Source organism: Oryza glaberrima, chromosome 6 (genome assembly GCF_000147395.1).
Source record: "Oryza glaberrima chromosome 6, OglaRS2, whole genome shotgun sequence".
Taxonomy (NCBI): Eukaryota; Viridiplantae; Streptophyta; class Magnoliopsida; order Poales; family Poaceae; genus Oryza; species Oryza glaberrima.
Genome location: NC_068331.1, coordinates 23,575,361 through 23,593,089, shown reverse-complemented (window position 1 = coordinate 23,593,089; position 17,729 = coordinate 23,575,361). Strand labels below are relative to the sequence as shown.

At 43.3% G+C, this 17,729-nt stretch overlaps 3 protein-coding genes across 3 annotated transcripts; 2 read left to right on the top strand and 1 right to left on the bottom strand.

Annotated features, from left to right (window-relative positions):
* The first annotated feature begins 1,509 nt into the window (after positions 1–1,509).
* LOC127776545 (protein N-terminal asparagine amidohydrolase) lies at positions 1,510–5,263 on the top strand. The gene is made up of 9 exons (XM_052302958.1): positions 1,510–1,701; positions 1,776–1,961; positions 2,866–2,930; positions 3,062–3,155; positions 3,242–3,280; positions 3,378–3,563; positions 3,863–4,041; positions 4,539–4,658; positions 4,754–5,263. Exons 1-9 carry the CDS (start codon positions 1,636–1,638, stop codon positions 4,875–4,877), a joined length of 1,059 nt encoding a protein of 352 aa, XP_052158918.1. The 5' UTR covers positions 1,510–1,635; the 3' UTR covers positions 4,878–5,263.
* A 2,001-nt stretch (positions 5,264–7,264) lies between these two features.
* LOC127776547 (zinc finger CCCH domain-containing protein 44) lies at positions 7,265–10,474 on the top strand. The gene is made up of 3 exons (XM_052302959.1): positions 7,265–7,450; positions 8,096–8,156; positions 9,317–10,474. Exons 1-3 carry the CDS (start codon positions 7,384–7,386, stop codon positions 10,074–10,076), a joined length of 888 nt encoding a protein of 295 aa, XP_052158919.1. The 5' UTR covers positions 7,265–7,383; the 3' UTR covers positions 10,077–10,474.
* A 417-nt stretch (positions 10,475–10,891) lies between these two features.
* LOC127776544 (non-structural maintenance of chromosomes element 4 homolog A-like) lies at positions 10,892–13,668 on the bottom strand. Its single transcript, XM_052302957.1, has 7 exons — positions 13,451–13,668; positions 13,210–13,290; positions 12,615–12,855; positions 12,406–12,499; positions 11,848–12,064; positions 11,668–11,759; positions 10,892–11,274 (listed from the first exon to the last, which is right to left on the bottom strand). The coding sequence occupies exons 1-7, from the start codon at positions 13,593–13,595 to the stop codon at positions 10,930–10,932; spliced, it is 1,215 nt and encodes a 404-aa protein (XP_052158917.1). The 5' UTR covers positions 13,596–13,668; the 3' UTR covers positions 10,892–10,929.
* Positions 13,669–17,729: the final 4,061 nt, after the last annotated feature.

Sequence of the window (17,729 nt, the reverse complement as noted above, 5' to 3'; positions counted from 1 at the left end):
TTTCAGAATGTTGCTCCTCATCCAAACATTTGGTTTGTTTAGGCAAGAAATTCTCATGCATATTTGTAGGATGAATGAACCACTTCTCTCTTCATTTTCTAATTGGTTACAAACTTTGTAAATCCAGACTGGATTTTATTGCTTTGTTGTAATTTAATATAATCCAAATTACGGGTGTGACCCGGTAGTCTTTTCTTAAAAAAAATCGGACGGCTAAAAATAGAGAAAATTTGATGCATAGCACAGGAAAGAAAGCGGTACCAAAAAATAGCACAAAAAATTTCCACTTTCGATCCATAGCACAGACCACCCGTTTTTCTTAGCCCCGTAGCACTTCTGTCAAGTTCAGAGTTGTGATGGAATGTTTAGCCGTGACTAAAGAGTTCAAAAATACTAATTTGCCCTTAGCGCCCACGAGGATGCAGCCATCCATCCACCCAGCCCACACTCCTCGGCGTGCGTCTGTCCTCGCGCGCTTGTCGACGAGCTAACCGGTCGGGGAAACCCAAGTCCTCTCCTCCTTAAGCGCTGGTGAGGCCTGCAGAACTGGGAGCCCGCTATCTTCTGCTCCGGGGAGTCTGACCGTGTCACCGAGCTAGCGCTCTTCTTCCTCGCCGATGTTGTCGCGCCCGTGCCACCGGCGCTCGGTGAGCTGATGGAGCCGCGCTTCCCGCCTGCCCGCTCGCTTAGCCGCTCCAGATCGGCGCCCGCCACCATGCCTCCTACCGTTGCCCGCGGCAAATCCGCCGCGCCGCCGTCGGATCCGCGCGCGTGGGGTAGAGCACCGGCCAGATCTGCATGGGAGAAAGGCGGTGGAGGAGGAGGTGGAGACGTCGCACCTATGGCCCGCCGGCTCCCGGCCACCTACTCATCGGCGGCGGTGCCGCCCGAGGTCGCCGAGCCGACAAAGCCCCCCGCCGCCGCTTGCTCGCGAACCATCCCAACCTCCGGTACGTCGACCTCAGCGGGAACTTCCTCACTGGCGCCATCCCGCCGGGGCTGCTCCACGGCTGTGCGCCACAGCCCGCCTGCAGAAGCGGTAGGTCATCGTTCCCGTCGCCGTCATCGTCATCGTCGTCATCATGTGTCAGCAGCGTCGAGCGCCAAACGTGGTCCTTCTCACCGTTGGCAGCGACGGCGAGCCACGTGTCCATATCGTTGAAGAGCGTGCGCCGCAGCTCGCTCGGCGGTGGTGGGGAGATGAGGCGGTCGCCCAGCACGCCGATGGTTGCTGCGCCGCGTCGTCCACAAGGGAGAGGGGACCTGGTGAGGAACGAAGGGCAAATAAGTCCGACGAAAATTTTCTCCACTCCGATCTAACGCTGTTACTTCAAAATGCGACGGAAGTGCTATGGGGCGAAGAAAAATCGGTGGCCTATACTATGGATCGAAAGCGAAAACTTTTTATGCTATTTTTTAACCGCTTTCTTTTCTATGCTACGAATCGAATTTTTCTTCTAAAAATACTTTCGAAATCATAGCACTGTAGCTCTATGACTTTATACACATGTAAAGTCAGATGATCCAAATCCTCCTCCAGGATGAAACAAGTGATTAGGCCGCTTAATCAAATCGATTAAGCAAACCACTTCCCTTCCGCGACGCGGCGGCGACTCCGGCGACGCGACATCGGCGATGCTCCTCGTCGACGGCGAGCCCGTCTCCGCCTCCGCCTCCCCCACCTCCGGCTCCTCCCGCGGGGTGCGCCTACTTGGTTGTTGCAGGGATTTCTTCCCACCCCGTCTCTCAGACTCTCACCCTCCCGGTTCTTGCAGGGGAGCGGCGGGAGGGAGCTGGTGGCGGCGCTCATGGGGAACCCCGGGCTCCGCGCCGCGTCGGAGAGGCTCACGGCGGAGCCGGAGAGGCGGATCTCGTCGGTTGAGGCGGAGGCGGCGGCGGCGCCGAGGCACGTGTACGTGTTCCAGCGGGAGTTCGCCACGGTTGATCCGGCGCGCGTCGAGGTGCGTGCGTGATGCGCGGGATTTCACCTCGCTGTAGGTTCAGCCCTCGCGGTTTGATTGGGTAGTGTCGTAGAGATGCGGGGGCACTCAGCGATTAATTCCGGCGTTTTGATGATGAATTGTTTGAGTTAGTTGTTGCTTAGCAGTAGCGCCAAGAAAATGCTTGCTGTCAATATGGGTTTTGTTTCACTAGAGGGGATCATGGGTTGCTTTCAATATAAATGCTGGGCATTTGACATGAAGGTGTGAAGCTCTCATTAGTTTTCGCATGATTTAGCTTGGAAGCAAAGATGAGGCCTTCACGGGACGAAGGATAAGGGCATAAGGCCCTTCTGGACTGTGGGAATTTTTCCCGATTCTCGTACGAAATTAACTGATTCCTGTGAAATTCCTGCGACAAACCTTGAAACTACTGCATTCTAACCGAAGCTTAAAGTTGCGGTCCTTATGTTTGGAGGTTTGTTTGGGGACATTGTAGGCAGTAGCTGTAGGTGGTAAACTTAGTACTAGGCTACCAGCAGAAGTTTCTTTATGCGATTTCTATGTAGCTAACGAACTACCAAGTCCGTTGTGCTGTTTAAGTGTTTATTAGTTGACTTTGTTAGTGACCATAAAAGGACTGTTGACATCTTTGAGTTGAAAATGTTCTGAATAAGGATATAAGTTGTCTTCGACTGGAAATGCCGATTTGTGATAACTCCAATCCATATTAAAGTTCCATTTGGCTTAGAGTCTGTTCATCGACTGTTGCTGTTACAGTCCCTTGAACATTTTGATGGAATTTTTTCCTTATTTCACTTGGGTCTTTTGCATGTCTGTTGCTAAAAGTTAAATTATTATTCCTGGACCATTCGATGTCAGTATATTGCACTTTATATGTTAATCCATTCTTTTGCATCTGTAGTTAGTGGGCACAGATGAGGTGACTACATGCGTGGGTGTAGTAATTCGCAACAACAAGACTGGAATGTAAGTGAAAAAGGAAGTGAGCATTTAAGCTGAACCTGTAAGGCTTTTGGTTTCTTGTGTAATTTAGTACTCTTATTTATCTTTTCCATCACTTGATGTTACCTCTTTCTGGTATTCTTAACTAATTTCAGGACCTCCATTAGCCACATGGACTTCCCAAAAATTGTGGAGGGAGGGCTCAAACAGATGTTAGAATTACTTGGTGATGACAATGCACCGTTTGATGTTTGTATCTTTACCCCCTTTGCCCTCCAAACATAGAATACGCACCCTTGGTGAATGGTGATATTCTTACTACCATTTGACTACAGGTTCACCTGATTGGTGGCTTTGATGATGTTTCTACAAAGGTTGAATTTCAGAGCGTACTGTGTGGTTAAACTTCCTTTAATTTTTGTTAGCATGATACCTATAGGATCATGTAATTTACTATATTTTGCACCGCAGGTTGTACATTCTGCTGGAAGGAAGCACATCAAACAGGAAGGGTATTCCTATCCACTATGTTGCAGGATACTTGAGGTGTTGCATAAGTCCCGGCAGCAATTCCATCTTCGTACATTTTGTGTCCTTGGGAGCAATACCACAACTGATTCATACGGGAATACACGGCCAATAATCGGTGGATTTGTGGTTAGTGTTTTCTCTGCATCTACTACAGCATTTATTCGTAGTTTTGCTTCCAGTTGACTCCACATCCATAAGAAAAGAAGAGCATAAAAAAAATGTCTTTGTCCACAAGGAACGAACCTTAAATGTTAATCCAAACTGATATGCTATTACTTATTATATGTGCATAATGTTTTAATACTGAAACTCTTGTGCAACATTGCATGGATCAGGTGCAGAGTGAAATTATTCATACATTTAACTGCTTTTACACTATTTATTTGAAAATATTTCTCACATACATACCCACATATTGTCTTCAGGTGGAGACCTCATCTGGGGCTGTTAATCCAGCAAGCTTTGAAATGAATTCAAGGTGTCCAGATGAAATAGTTAGGAGAATTCGTGTGAGCGTTTCTTCTTATGATCCAAATTGGCAAGGAAGGCTACTAGAGACTTATGATACTCACAGTGATGCTTTTGAAATTGCACCTGCCTGCTGGTGTGTATCTTAAAACATTTCCATCCAATTTACGAAGGAAAGAGTTTATTCCACAACCTCAATTCTTCTGAAAGTCTAGAAATCAACTCCCTCAAATTCTTAACACCATCACTTTACCCGCAGTAGTTTGGGTAACTGAAAATATGTGATCAATTTGTTGTTATAATGGGAATTTTGATAGCTCTAATTATTGCTTAAAATAACGGTAATCATGTGTCATATTTTCTGTTCATTAGCGAATCAAACCCTGTACAGGACTACAAGAAAATTCCTTCCTTTCAGCTGTGTTAAAAAATGGTACCTCCCAATCATGCAATAGTTTTTTTTTTAAAGTCCGTCAACCATGCAATAGTAACTCAGAAATATTGTGATACATCACATGTGCATAGGAACACACACTATTACAATTCAAAATACTAGCACATGCATACTTTTCTGGGTAATCACTTAATTGATGATCCTATATGCTCTATCGATATCTTGTTCTGCTCGTATAGGATGCCGGATTGGGCTGAAATGGCATCATCACTTAACCAGCTATCGGACTCTGAGGTCTTGTTGCAGTGCTCCACCTCTCCAGCTGCCGAGCCACCACATTTTGTGGAAAATGAGAGAAGGTTTGTGCCCATATTTTTCTACAAATTAAACCTGTCATCCTGACAGATGAGAGACTGATGTGGTTTAAGCTTTTCTTTATACCATCTTGATGTAGGATATGGAGATACTTGATTGAAAATCCATATTGGCAAGACACATTTCCGAAATACAAGCCTCGGGTCTTCCATAGGACCAGTGATGGAAGGTGGTCACGTTACTCAATAGTATCATCCAGCTAACATTGGTGCTCTCTCTACATGCGGAACAAGGGGATATATACTTCATATATAATCTCTCCATAATTTGTTAGAACCTGTGATAGATTGTGGTGTGGCAACACAGGATTTCTTCTGAACAGCGGGCATCAATCCCAGTCGATTCTAGATTTCTTTCTCCTGTGAGTTGTCCCATGTAATCATCCTTGGAAGGTGAATGAGGAATTATTCAGATTTTCCCCGTAGACGCACAGAAGTCTCAAGTTGATGTATTAGCACAGAACCTGTGTTAGGATTGTTGATTGATAGGCAACATGGATGATGGCATTCCGTTCTCATCTCATATGCTCCGACTATTGTTACTTGGTATTTTCTGAAGGGAACATTTTTCATTTTGGCAGTTGTGCATCCTTTCCTTCTTCTGTACGGTGCAAATAGTAGGTGATTCATGCGATACCTGGCGTGTTCGTTCCCGCAAGTATTTACGTTGCCTCTTTTTTACCAGGTGTCTCTGTGCTGTGGGCCAATGTCGTTTTCACTGCACGCTGCTCCAGCCTGTGAAAATCGGCCGGATGTTGCGGCCAAGAGATTTTCCCTCTCCAAATGAGAGAGATTTCTTCCCCGCAACACCTTGGTGCGCATGGTCTATGGTGGACCCTGTGGTTAAGCGCTTCTTGTCCTTTTGGTCCGGCGTGCACCGAGACCACCGTTACAAGGGTTTCAAACATATCTTCTTGGGATTCATATATGGTTATGTGGACATGTTCCATTGTATGGTTATATCTTCTTGGGATTCATATGGTTATGTGGACATGTTCCATTGTATGGTTATATGGTAGATGGATGAAAAACAATAGGTTCTTGGTGCACTAGGATCGTGCGTGGGTATAGCTAGCCTACTGCTCAGCAAATTAGCGCTTAACAACAACCCCTCTTTTTCAGCGTATGCTATGATTTATCTCCCTACTTTTCCCTTTCTTCAGTTTCTTAAGTATGATGCCTCGCAAAAATAATTGGAGAGGAAAATATAAAAGAAAGAGCAAAGCAGCAAACAGCAACCTAGTGCTGCGTTGTAGTTCGTGGCACTTTAGCTGCCAAACAACAGAGAAAATCACTTGCTTATAAGGGCTTATAAGGATTTGAGGCTAGCCAAGAGAGTTTGGACTTTTTGCGCGAAGCGAGAATGGAAGTGCAGTGCGTTGAGTGTAGGTGTGGTCTAAGTAGATGAGTTAGGCCCGATAATGTTTTCGGGTCCTGTGTATTACATTTGGCTTATGAGACAACCAACGACCATGAAGATACCTCGGTAGGTGTGGTCCAATTAGATGAGTTGGCCCAATATCGTTTTTGAGCCTTGGGCATTACATTTCGTGTGTGAGACAACCAACAACCATGGAAATACCCAAGTAGCTCTGCCTCTATGCATGCTACCTTGTATCTTTGTTTGCCAATTCTAAGTTACCCCATGCGTCTTACAAAGATGCTGCCTCTGGATGTGCGGTTGCCTCCGCCTAGGAATCAAGCTTGACGCAACAAGTTTTAACGATTTTTCTTGGTGCTTGTCGCCGACGAGATTCGTTCGTCAGTTTATTGTTCTTTGTTAAGGTAGCAGGTCGTCTTGACTTAGCTGGCACCCATCTATGTTCCCTTTGGTCCGTGGTCTCTGTGATCCCCTTTCGACAAATGGTCTTGATGTGCTGCTCTCCTCCGCTATCTTCCACGTCAGCTCTCCCTAGCCCCAAACCCGCTCCCGACAAGATAGTACTATTTAGTTTTTGGTTTTAAGTTGCTTTCTATGTGCCTTTTTATTGCTATTTTTATTGTATTTGGTTTGCTTGGAAATTGGGAGTTGGTATGTGAGCAGCCATATATGGACAAAGCCCATGTTTTTCCTCTGAGAAAATCAAACAGTGATGCCTTCTTGCTGGAGAGATTTGTTAACTCTGATTAAATAAACCGGAACTTTGCCTAAAACTATCACCTTTGCTACTAATCACAGAGTTGATCTATACACCGCTCATTTTGTATAGCCATTGATTCACCTTGATTTCTTCTTCGCTTTGTCTCCTGTTTCTTCAGTAGAAGCAGCAACTAGGGGCGGAGCTACGGTGAGCAAGGGGCAGGCACCCGGTTCCAAAGATCATTTTATCTATAGTAATTCTATATTTATCAATTGTGCATCCTCCCTCAGTTCAGTTAAGTGTACTGTAGGAATTGTTACCTCTTTATAAGTTAGAAATCTTTTTCCTTTTTTTTTAAAGAAGTTACCCTGTCACTCAGAGCAAGAGAACACCCAAAAGATGGGAAAGGCTGGGTCGAGCACGAATCTCGAGGCGGTCCCAACGGCTCCTCGTACCGTCCCGACCCAATTTAACCTAACCCACCACCACTCGCCCTCCGGTTCGCTCGTCGCCTCGCGTCTCGTCTCGTCTCGTCTCCTGCTCGGCTCGACTCCACCCGCCGCGAGAGAGAGAGAGGGAGCAAACCCTATCTAGGGTTTTGCCCGCCCGCCGCCGTCGCCGTCGACGCCATGGAAGCCGGAGGAGGCAAGCGGGCCGCCCCGGAGGGCACCAACGGCGCCGCCAAGCGCGCGAGAGGTGAGCCTCTTCGTGGTTTCCTTCTTCTTGTTTTTTTTTCCCTTTTCTTGGTTGCTGGCTCTTCCATTGGAAGGATGGCTGGTTCCTAGGGTTTCTCCAGCCGGCTACCTTGTTGGGGGGCTCGGATTCTCGGCGGCGCTCCGGCTTGGTTTTGAGCTGGGTGGTGATTGGTGAAGACGGGAGACGAAGATTTGGGGGGTGTTGGGATTGGGGAGCTTGTGGCCGCCTTAAGCCTTTCATGTTTTTTTTTCTTGTTTTGTTCGTTCGGAGATGATGACGGAAGGCTCGCCACTATTTTTTTAAAATTTATTTTTGGCAATATTTCGCAAAGAGATCTAGAAACGCGATTGGTGACCTAGTGGACCTGCTAAATATGTGAACGGATCTAGCTGCTCGTCGAATTTTCTTGAGTGAATTGAAAGAGATGTCCGATTTCTCAAGGCGTTAATTTGAAAGTGAAACTCATTAAGCTCTGGATACTGGACATTATTGTATTGTACCATTTACCTTTTTTTTTTCTTTCTGAGAAGGTAATGCTCAGTGGATTTTGAAATGATTAATGTGTACATGTTGTTTATATACATGCCATGTTTTAGTAAAAATCAACGCTATTAACCGGCGGAAATAATAAATTTGGTGTAACAGCATCGGAGTCGTCTCAAGTGGGTGTAGGAAGCAAATTGAAGCCATGCACCAAATTTTTCAGGTTCTAATCTAACTTAAAATGAACTATCACCTGTTTACACATGCTATTCTGCACTTTGCTGTGGTTTTGCCTTAAATAATTATAATTTGTTATTTTGCTAAGAAATTGTTGTTGAGGGGTAACAAATGGGTTAAGTAAGATTTTTCTACAGGTTTCCATTGTGTATAATGGATAACATAGCAGCTATATGTAAAACTCCATTTCTGATGAACAATCAAATCTATCTGTTACACTGTGGTACCATATCACCTGCAGCAATCAAGATAATAGTATTAAACGTTCCATATGGAATTGCAATTGACTTGCCATTATGGAATTATACTACTTACTAAATGATAACATTCAGTGTAGCAGCTTATTTTCAGTACACGCACAGTGTGTTTACCTTGAATTTGAACTTGGAGAGATGTTTTTCTTTTTATATTCTACTATTGATTGATCATGTGTTTTAGTTATCACATCGATATAAGCTACTCCTTCTGCTACACTCCTGAGTTGCAAAAGATGTTCTTATTATATACAATTGTGAATGAATCATGCAGTAAAGTGATAATGTGTTGTCATGTTCATATAAGTAAAGTAGCTATAAGACAATAGGGAAATAACTTCTTTGACAAACTAAAATTCTATTATTTTTTTTTTAAAAAAATGGTGACACACTGATAGGCAAATTATTCTGTGTTGCTGTATGCCTTTATTAATATGTATGCTATATTTACCGTTTACCACAGTATATGTTTGCTTCTGTATTAATATGTTCAGTTTCATGTGATGCTACAAGTGCTTCTTAATAATTAGATAGTATTCACCATCAAGCTTTGACCACTGGTAAATCTAGATTGATCCCATTGAAAATAACTTTGTAGATTTACTTAACCTGTGAAAATAATTTTACAGATAAGATATCCACATAATGATTATAGATGTGTTTTGTACGTCAATTATTAATGTTTAATGTCATTTATATGAATCAAAAGAGAGAGGTGGTTTCATCTATTTTGTGTTGTTTACTCGTATCTGTTAGCAGTGACCTAATAAGGTTCCATCGTCAGCTAAATATAACATAACTTGTTTCATCCATATTGGGTCACTGTAATTTTCCTTTCGTACACATTTGGTCGCTGTAATTTTATTCCTTAAATGATGTTTTCTTTGTGCAGTACTTCTGGCTGTCCTTTTGGTTCAAGTTGTCATTTTCTCCATAACTTCCCTGGTGGCTACCAGGCTGCTGCAAAGATGACCAGCCATGGTGGGACAGCTGTTGCAGCTCCTCCTGGAAGAATGCCTTTAGGACCTGGTGCTCCTAATGGGCCACCTACATCCAGCGTGAAAACTCGCATGTGTAACAAGTACAACACTGCAGAAGGATGTAAATGGGGTAGCAAGTGTCATTTTGCTCATGGAGAGAGGGAGCTTGGAAAGCCGATGCTGCTGGACAACTCAATGCCACATCCAATGGGATCAATGCCGTTTGAGGCTCCACCAATGCCTGGCCCGGACATCGTTCCTCCCTCAACCTTTGGTGCCTCAGCCACAGCAAAGATCAGTGTTGATGCATCCCTGGCTGGCGGTATCATTGGGAAGGGTGGAACCAACACAAAGCATATATCCCGGATGACTGGGGCCAAGCTAGCCATCCGGGATAACGAGTCCAACCCCAACCTCAAGAATATCGAGCTTGAGGGTACATTTGACCAGATCAAACATGCTAGTGCTATGGTCACGGAGCTAATCGTCCGCATCAGTGGTAATGCCCCTCCAGCCAAGAACCCGGGCAGGGGGTCGCATGCTGGGGGGCCTGGAAGCAACTTCAAGACCAAGCTGTGTGAGAACTTCAACAAAGGCTCCTGCACGTTTGGAGACAGGTGTCATTTCGCCCATGGTGAAAGTGAGCTGCGCAAGCCGCCGGCTGCTGCTTGAGACATGCGTGTCGTGGCTTGGACTAGACGGCCAGCATACCTGAGCTCCAAATATGAAAACGATTGCACACAAGGTGAAAATGATATGTGCATTGTTGCTGCTTCTGCAGCATGAGATATTTTGTCATGGGAGGAAACTGGATGTAATCTGGGAGGAAATAGATAACAGGGAATTTCGGTGTCTTAGATTTGTAGAATTACCTTGGAGTTTTTCCCTCGGCGCTTCAGTCAAATTTTGTAATGCTTCGAATGCACTATATAACCTAGCAAAACTACAATGATTCCATTTACTTGGGTGCTTTCTGATGCTTCCACCGGTTTGTTGATCTTGTTTTGCCCATTGGCATTATATTTCATAATGAACCAGAATTTGAGTGGCACCAAGTCAGTACAGGTTTAGAGCTGATATGAATCAGTTTTCCATGGAGTAAAGTACTACAACTTGGTACCACTGATTCCGCTCCTCCGGAGCCAAGATGTAACAACACCTAGACCAAGAACACTACTTATCAGAACGCTATTCCTATATAAAAAAAAACAAATATCTACTGCCAAACACTACCTTTATAACTTGACTTCAATTTATATGTAAAATAGCGTCGTCCAGTTCATACACACTGGCCTAAATAACCAAAAGACCTTAAAACATTCAGCGCCACACGCCCAACGATCCAAAAACTGACACGGGCCGTGCAATGCCGCTAAGCCGTTTCATCATTTCCTAACAAGACATCCCAATGCTAAGCTAAGTTAAGCTGATTGGCTTCTCTACCTACATAAAAGGCTTTCCCTCCTCTACCCCCCCCCCCCCCCCCCCCTCCTACCACTACCACTACCACCATGGCCACTGCCCTCTACTCCAAGTCGCCGTCGTCATCGTCGTCGTCCTGGAAGAGGTGCCTGCGCTTCGACGCCAGCTGAGACACCTGCGCGTCCATGGCCGACCTCTTCTCCTCCATGGTCCTGCCGCCCGTGGTGGTGGTGGCCGCCTCCTCCTGCATGTCGTGCATGACCAGGCCTCGGTTCCTGCAGAGCTTCCTGATCGCCGTGCTGTGTGCAGGGGCTGCAGGCGTCTCGGTCTCAGGGCCTTCATTCGCTCCTCCGGTGGTGGTGGTGCTGGAGCCGTGCGTGCCGACTTGTGGAGCCGGAGGCCTGTGCTGCATCAGCTCCTCGCCGTCGACGACCATGTCTTTCATGAGCTGGGAACAAACGTGAAACAGGAAGGTTAGAATAGATTGTGTTACAAGTATTAACAGTTATGCTGCTGATATATCAAACGTAGATGTCAGATTGGGTTACATTTCTAGTAGACATGCTAGTTCAAAGTCACTAAGGAGTAAGGATAAAGAAGAGTAATTGAAGTTGTATATTATAGTTGGCTAGTTACCACTGTAGATTTTGCTTACATCACCGCTGTACTAGTTTAGCATGTTTGATCATCTAACAAAGGTTTTTTTTAATACTTTTTAGCAAACTTGTCAGTTTGTCATACAACAAAAGTAATCGATATTGCACATACTCTGCAAAACAGGATGTACAGTAGCAAATGTTAATTAGCTAAGTATTCCAGGTTATGATTGTTGAGATGGTACCTTCCAATCCTTGAAATCGAATCTGAATACAAAATGATTGTATACTACTTTTCCTGAGGTTATGGCACTAGCAGCAGGGGCATTTCTTGGATCTGCAGTAAACATAATAACATCAGTTGCGCTATGTAAAAAACATATTTGCAGCAACAAAAAGAGTGACCAAGTAATGGAAGCCCTTACAGACAAGATGATGGCCCTCATCATTGACACTGATTTCCACCCTGCCATCTTTCACTAGGAATGACAAGGCAAAGATATTCTCCACCGTTTGGGCAAAAGACTTCCTGTTTAAAACAAGGTTTTCCAGCCTAGCATTTTTCTTCTTTCTCAGGACATCAAATATGACAGACATGTTCCTGTCAGTATCCGTCTTTGCTGCATTTGATGAATCTGGGAGCTGCACATTAAGGGGGGAACAAATCAACACATTGCTAGAAGTTGACAAGCTAATTGCCTTCATGTGAAGTCATTCCTAGAACCGAAAATCATCTAATTGCAAATCAAAATTGATCTTACAACAAGAAAATGCAGATTACAAAAAAATTGCGCGTCCATTGTGCAAATCATCGTACAAGAGTTCTATAATAAGGCAATTTACTAGTCCTACTGACACATTACATGCAAGCATATAGCAAAAGTATTGAGGAACATTATTTAGTATGTAGTAACTGTTGTTAGTATAAATATGATGTATCAAGCACAACTCTGTTCAGTAAAGTATGAACAAGATATGGCAACCTGTTCAGGGCATTCACTTCCACGAGGCTTAGCCGTCCTCTTTCTACACACATGAACCCTCCGTGGCAACACTTCTGTATTCATTGGACCAACCCTATCATGATAAGATTATAATAATCACGAAATCAGACTACTTCAGGTCTTCAGCAATGCAACTCTAAATCAGCAAACATACGAGAAGCTAAAAAAAGCAGTTGATCTGCATTTACATTGTGGAGCATCCAGGCACGGCCATGAAAATCCGAGAAGTGTAGAGGCCTACATCGAGCCAGCGCAACGAGGCAGCCTCATCATCATCCCTCCTCTTCTCTCCAAACTTCTTCAGCATTCCGGAAACGAAATCAGAGGGCGTGATCCCCAGAGCTGAATGCGTCCTTACTGATGCCACCAGACTGGTGGCGATGTCAAGCAAGGCTTCCGCATCGGCGATCTGCTCCCTAGGCCTCTGAACTGCAGCACGAGAGACACCATCGATCAGTTTGCGATTTTGCCAATAGCATCAGTAATCAGTACATTTCAAAAAAAATGCGAAAAAATGGACACAGTTTTCGTTCACTATAACTGAACATTAATATTACCAAAGAGCAAGTTTCCTTTGTATCTAGTAATACATTTTCAAATTTTAGCCGAATGCTTTCTTAACAAAAAGTGTGGAAAACAAATTGCACGAACAACATTGAAATTCAAACTCGTTTGCGCCATCCTAACTAGATTACACGCCGTCCAATCACACCAGATTTACCGATTAAAGAAAAACTGAAATCTCCAAACTTCTTGGGTGCGCGAGTGAGTGATCATTCATACCAAGCCTGTGGAGATCCTCCACCTGCGTGAAGACTGCACGGAACTTCACCGAATCCGCCCTCGCCATGTCATCCTTGTCATCTGCACGCACAAACACAAAAATAAAATCCCCAACACCGAACTCCAAAATCAAAATGCCATCCGAAACACAATTCCCTCCAAGCCGAGAACGAACCCCATCCAAAACCGACGCGATCGCCGACACAGAAACACCACACCCACCCCACCCCCACCCCCTTACCGCTGATGCGGCTCTTCACGGCGAGGTACCGCGACCGCAGCAGCCGCCGGTCGTCCGTCGCCTGGCTCAGGTCCGGCGCCGGCGTCCCCGGCGTCACAGGCTCGCCCCCGCGCCCCTCCGCCTCCGCCTCCACCGCCGCGGCCATCCGCTGCGTGCCCTAGGTTTTCTCGAACCTTCCAGAAGACGAAGCAGCGGGCGAGTTGGAGAGGAGAGGAGAGATTTTGGTGTGCGATGGAAGGAACCGAGGGAAGAGGAGGGGGTTGGGTATTTGAAGCCGAACCACCCGCTCCGCCAAAAAACCACACCCGGTCTCACCGACGCGTGGGCCCCACACCGGGTGGGCCCACGTGTCAGTGAGGCGTATGTGGGGCGGGGGAGGCCTCTCTCGCATCGGTTTTGAAAAGGGTGGGAACCGAAGAATGAATTTTCGCCCGGGGGGGGGTGTGGATTTTACGATTCGATGGTGGGTGGACGCGGTGCACGTGAGCCTCTCTCGCGTCGCGTGCGATGTGGGGCCATGGTGTCAGTGGGAGAACGGGCCGTGGACTTGGTCTATTCGGAAAATTGCCGCGCGCTTCTCGCGAGAGGGATGGTGGATTGGGGGGGTTCCCGCTCGGCTCCGCGACCGATAGTGTTTGTACGCTTAGCAGCGTTTGAGAGGATCGTAGAGTGAGTTTGTTTGTTTCGTTTTTCGCGCGTACGTTTTCTAAACTGGTGTATTTTGTAAAAATTTTCTATAGGAAAGTTGCTTTAAAAAATTATATTAATTTATTTTTAAAATTTAAAATAGTTAATACTCAATTAATCATGAGCTAATAGCTCACCTTGTTTTGCGTATCTTCCCAATTTTCTCAATCCCCTCTCCTCCAACACACCCTTTGTATTGGTTGAGTTTTACCGCTGGTTGCTTTGGGCGCCCGCGGTAAAATTTTCGGCCGAAGCAAAATTTTCGACGAGTTTTTGCCGCCTATTGTCTATTGAAAGGGTGAAAAACAGCGTGAATTGAGGTGAATCCTACTAATTCCTTTCACAGATAACGTGGGAACTTTCTATAGGTGTTGGTGGCCTTGTGGGCCTAAAGGCGCTACGAGCCCAATTACAATGGCGCATATGTTTTCGGAGGAATAAGTCTACTTTGCCTCCTCCCTATCTTGTGCCTGGTTAAATCATTTCCCTCAACCGTAAAATTAGGCATGCATCTTGTTTTTTAAAACCAATAAAAATCAACTCTCCCGATGATTTGGAAAGTGGGAAAATAAACTTATTCCTTTTTCTTGATTTTGTGAGTTAGTGAGGATTGCCTCTGCAACGGCCTTTGGTAATCGAAGATTGTTCGGTGGGGTTAACTTTATCGACAAAAACCAATGGAAAACATGGGATTTCGAGGTTTCAATGCAAGACGGTACTCCCTCCATCTATTTTTGATAGGCATATTTTCAAATCTGAAAAAATTATTTTTGATAGGCATATTTCAATCCAACAACTTATCATCTTAATGACTTTCTCGGATTTAATGCGTGACTCTCCATTCTTCCACACAAGATCAGCTACATAAGCATCGAAAAATGTAAATATTAATGAATCGCTTGTTTAAGAGGAATGACTATTAGCATGTTTAAATAGATGATAAGTAGAATTATTTATTCTTGGTCTGTGTGCCAAGATAAAATATGACTATCAAAAGTAGATGGGGGGGAGTAACACTTGATATATTTCAAGTAAAATTTTAAATGGCTTTCAAGAATTCAAGTTTGAAATAGTAGATTTGATTGGAATCAAACCAGGAGAAGGATGATAATCTTTGATACAAGTAAGTAGGAGAAACAGATACCCTTGATGATGTGGTCTTCATGTATTTAAGATAGAATTTCAGTAAAATTTGCAGTTGCGTGCTTGGTTTTCGTCTCATTAGCGTGGGTTGCATGGTTCAAAAATATTCACCGCTTAAGGTCTATACGGCCCTGTTTAGATCGCACCTACTCCACATCAAACGTTTGAACACCTATCACATCAAACGTTTCAACACTTGCATGAAATATTAAATATAGGCTAAAAAAATAACTAATTGTACATACTGCGACTAATTTGCGAGACAAATCTTTTAAGTCTAATTGCTCCATGATTTGATAATATGGTGCTACAATAAACATTTGCTAATGACGGATTAATTAGGCTTAATAAATTCGTATCGCGGTTTACTGACGGATTCTGTAATTTTTTTATTAGTACCCGAACACCACATGCAACACTCTATATAATACCCGATGTGGCACGTCAAAACTTTACACCCTTAAATTTAAACACCCCTACGTGAAACAACATATGAAAAGAAAGTGTGCACTACTCTCTCCGTCCCAAAGTCCTGAAATATAAAGAGTTTTAGTTGAACGAGACACATTCTAGTACTATGATGTGTTCCATTCAACTAAAAATCTTTATATTTTAGGATGGAGTAGGATGAAGAGGGTACTTTATATGAAAAGAAAACAAAAATAAACGGTATAAGAATCTATCGAAATAGCATGGATTACAAAATCTTAGTCATAATCCTCAAATTTTCCAAGACTTTACCATAAAAGCGTGGTGGAGTATCAATCACATCAATACAAGCTACTACTATAATGATTTGTAATAATTATTAAAGAGTACAAACAAGCATATCAACTATTAGAAAACAGATTTTAAAAAATTATAAGAAACTCACTTGTAAAAAGGTTTTTACAAGAGTCACTAACATTTAGAAGTTCAGAAAAACTTGTGTATTAATCTGTTTCATCAGAAATGGAAGGGCGCACCTAAGATTATCGAACCAGATTTTCTTGACTTCTTGCTTAATACTCAAAAGTTAATTTACATTTTTATTTCTAACATAATGATCCACCAAACGAGCTATTCCCTCCACCCAAAATATAATAAGTTTTAGCTATGAATCTGATTGTCTAAATTCATAACTAAACATCATTATATTTTAAAACGGAGATAGTACTGTATTACGTGGACACTATTAAATCATAGTATATCAGTTATATATTAGATACACGTACATATCCATAGTTAAATATTATTTTAGATAATGGATAAAATTTGATCTCTATATCACATATGGATATAGATAGCTAAAATATATGCATCCAGCCAACAACTCCATCGCCAAAAACTCCGTGGCATTTGTCATTGCTGATGCATGGTGTCGTTAAGTTGCCATAATGCATCCGCCAACTCCCTTGGCCGTGTTTAGTTGTTTTGGTAAAAAAAAATTAACGTATATAGACATATATTTAAAATATTAAACGTAGACTAATAACAAGACAAATTATAGATTCCGCTTGTAAACTGCGAGACGAATCTATTAAGCCTAATTAATCTATCATTAGTAGATGTTTACTGTAGCACCACATTATCAAATCATGACGTAATTACGCTAAAAAGATTCGTCTCGCAATTTACATACAAACTATGCAATTGGTTTTTTTTCCACATATAATACTCCATGTATGTGTTCAAATATTTGATGTGACGAAAAGATGGGAGGTTCGAGGAAACTAATCACAGCCAAGTTGTTGAAAACTGCTAGGGAGGCCAGATCTGGTCATAGGCCCATCGCCATCGCAGTCAACCATGCGTCCATGCCTACAAATCCAACGTTGTCATCGGAGTCCTCGCGGCTCTTTCCCTATCCATAGTCAAATATAGAAATTTCTGATATAGGATAAAGCAAATCGACGAATAATTTGAGACGGCCAGGGAGAGTAATTTTCACAGCATTGTAACACGCGCTCGCCCACCGATCGGTTTCTCCCCTTCCTCCTTCCCTTCTTTTCCTATTACAGTACACCAAAAAAAAAATTTTAAAAAAAAGTTAGAAAAATTTATGTATAAAAAATTTGAATTCAAATTTAAATTTATATCAGGTATGTAAACTTTTGACTTATAAACTTTGGATCTATAAACTTTAGGTGTATAAACTTTAGATGTATAGAAATACTATATATAAAAAATATTTGAATTCAAATTCAAATTTGAATCGGATATATAAACTTTTGACTTATAAACTTTTGGTCTCTAAACTTTAGATGTGTAAACGTGAGGTGTATAAACTTTAAATGTATAAATTTACTAAAATAGAAAAGTAACGTGGTGTAAAAAAAAAAGAAAATCAGGTGGAGGGAGGGGTTGCACCCGATCGCTCTGGGCGATCCCTCGCTCTTCCGTTGTAACACGGTCAAATTCAAAGTTTCCATCTAGCTCGTGCTGCCTGTAGCTGCTGCGTGCTTTTCAT

Excerpts from the sequence above, each read along its gene's own strand:
- LOC127776545 (XM_052302958.1), top strand. The coding sequence starts at position 1,636 with ATGCTCCTCGTCGACGGCGAGCCCGTCTCCGCCTCCGCCTCCCCCACC. Across the intron at positions 1,702-1,775 it reads CCTCCGGCTCCTCCCGCGGG|GGGAGCGGCGGGAGGGAGCT; the intron begins GTGCGCCTACTT and ends CGGTTCTTGCAG. Across the intron at positions 1,962-2,865 it reads TTGATCCGGCGCGCGTCGAG|TTAGTGGGCACAGATGAGGT; the intron begins GTGCGTGCGTGA and ends TTGCATCTGTAG.
- LOC127776547 (XM_052302959.1), top strand. The coding sequence starts at position 7,384 with ATGGAAGCCGGAGGAGGCAAGCGGGCCGCCCCGGAGGGCACCAACGGC. Across the intron at positions 7,451-8,095 it reads CGCCGCCAAGCGCGCGAGAG|CATCGGAGTCGTCTCAAGTG; the intron begins GTGAGCCTCTTC and ends TTGGTGTAACAG. Across the intron at positions 8,157-9,316 it reads CCATGCACCAAATTTTTCAG|TACTTCTGGCTGTCCTTTTG; the intron begins GTTCTAATCTAA and ends TTCTTTGTGCAG.
- LOC127776544 (XM_052302957.1), bottom strand. The coding sequence starts at position 13,595 with ATGGCCGCGGCGGTGGAGGCGGAGGCGGAGGGGCGCGGGGGCGAGCCT. Across the intron at positions 12,500-12,614 it reads GTGCCTGGATGCTCCACAAT|GGTTGGTCCAATGAATACAG; the intron begins GTAAATGCAGAT and ends TTATCATGATAG. Across the intron at positions 11,760-11,847 it reads TGAGGGCCATCATCTTGTCT|ATCCAAGAAATGCCCCTGCT; the intron begins GTAAGGGCTTCC and ends TGTTTACTGCAG.